General features: G+C 36.5%; 1 protein-coding gene across 1 annotated transcript; it reads right to left on the minus strand.

Moving 5' to 3' along the window:
• Positions 1 to 643: 643 nt before the first annotated feature.
• Positions 644 to 1,561, minus strand: LOC129245545 (histone H2A-beta, sperm-like; the record flags this gene model as incomplete). The annotated part of the gene is made up of 2 exons (XM_054883802.1): positions 644 to 747; positions 1,294 to 1,561. Coding segments are annotated over 2 exons (372 nt in total), but the record flags the coding sequence as incomplete, so codon positions are not given.
• Between the last annotated feature and the right edge of the window lie 631 nt (positions 1,562 to 2,192).

The following is a 2,192-nucleotide window of genomic DNA, read 5'->3' on the forward strand; positions in this document are numbered from 1 at the left end:
TAAAAAAATGGTAGGAGTTTACAATGGAGCTGAATTGATTGGGACCACCAGTTAGAACGGCAGCAAAATGGATTAAGGTTAATAATGGTTTTTTTGTGATGTTTGTAGAAATACATTTTTATTTTCCTTTGGCAGGTATGGGCTGACGAATGACGAATATCTGAATAAAGAAAATTTATAATAAAAATAAAAAAGAAACTATGGCGTAAAGGTTTTTATTTAATACTTTTTAGTTTTTTCCATAATATTCTAAAAATTTCATTTCTTATGTTTCCTGCTTTTCCGTTATTTGACTCCAGTTCAATATCTCCAGCACCATCGTTGAGGGTCTCATCGGATAACTCTTCATCATGTAAAGCAGACAACTGTTGGGCAAAGCTGCACACACATTAATAATTTGAGTTGCTTTTTTGGAGAATAGTGGAGAGCTCTTGCCTGCAACAAACATCTAAATCGGTTTTTCAAGACTCCAATTGTTCTCTCAATGATACTTCTCGCTTTAGCAAGTTGTTTGTTGTATGTCCTTTGTGGAGACCCTCCCTCAGAGTTTCTGAACGCCGTCATTAAATATGGTTTTAGAGCGTATCCAGCATCACCTGAGGCAGACAAAAATTATTAAAAACGGAATTTCAATTGGTGTTTATTACATACCGAGGAGCCAAGTATTGCGACGGCCATTGAGATGTTGCTCCTCTAAATGCGCTTTCAATGGCGACATGTTGAAAGCCATAGAATCATGAGTAGGTCCTGGATTTTTCGCATTTATATAAGTTATTTTCATTGTATAATCGCCTAAAATTTACATTATTCGCATTGAGATGAAACGTCGAACGAAGTTGTTAACAAAGAATTTCAATACAACCGCTTTTTCTTTTATTTTGATTTGCTGTATCAGCTGAGAAAAAATTATCTATTTTAAATGCGTCGAGCGATCGAAATTCACAATAGTCCTATTCTTCAGCGAATGAGCACCATAATACCAAATGAAAATTCGTTCGATCAGCACTTTCGACTACAGTCGAAGATCGAATGTTGCTCATAATAAGGGCCATTGTTGTTGCAAAAGTAACAGTAAAAATCGTTTGTTTCCGCTAATATTGCTGAAGACGAAATAAAATAGGTTTTTTTTTAGTTTTTTTCGACGATTCGAGTTGCGCGTAATATCTCGATTATCTCGATTCAAAGTAACAAAATGGGATGAAGTGCGGATTTACCATTAGAAATGCGTAAAATTTTTATTAAATTGAACATGGAAAAGAAGTATCTGCGCGAAATCGGCAAATCGCATTTTACGGTGCAATTCTTCATCGTTGCGGATGGCCAATTGTAAATGACGTGGGATGATTCTTGTCTTTTTGTTATCACGAGCAGCACTACCAGCCAATTCAAGAGCTTCAGCTGCTAAATATTCCATAACTGCAGCTAGATAAACTGGAGCACCGGCACCAACACACTCAGCATAATTGCCTTTGCGCAACAAACGATGAATACGACCAACTGGAAATTTAAGACCAGCACGATTTGAACGGGACTTCGCCTTTCCCTTAACTTTACCACCGAAATATTAAGAAGTATTTGCATACAAAAGTAAGCCAACAACAGTCCGTAATTGTCTGCTTAACGCTGGTTATCGTAGCAGAGTGGCACGCCGCAATCCCTACATATCAGATATAATATTAACAGAAAGAAGAGATTGCAGTTCGCCAAATGCTATATAAATGAGCCAGATTCTCTCTGGGAAAATGTCATATTCAGTGATGAGTCGAAATTGAATTTAATGTTTTCGGATCAGATTGCACTCCAAAAGTTTGGCGAAAAGAAAATCCTGAACTGAATGAAAATATTTTTTTCCTACCGTTAAGCATGGAGGGAGAATGCAATGGTTTGGGGGTGCATAGTTGCATCTGGAGTAGGAAAAATGGTTTTTATTGATGATAAAATGGACAAACATCTGTATTTAAACATTTTGAAGAATTTGCATGATAGTGTCATTAAACTTGGACTGAATGCTATAATATGAATGCAAGACTATGACCCAAAATACTCATCTTATTTACAACTGTAAGCAGCTTAAAACTCCACCTAAATCAGCGGATTTGAACCCAATTGAGCATCTCTGGGAGTTCTTAGAAAACGGAATCAGAAAGCACAAAATAACATCAAAAGCATCAAGACAGCTTTAAGTCGTGTGT

This window comes from Anastrepha obliqua, chromosome 1 (assembly GCF_027943255.1).
Source record: "Anastrepha obliqua isolate idAnaObli1 chromosome 1, idAnaObli1_1.0, whole genome shotgun sequence".
Classification (NCBI taxonomy): Eukaryota; Metazoa; Arthropoda; class Insecta; order Diptera; family Tephritidae; genus Anastrepha; species Anastrepha obliqua.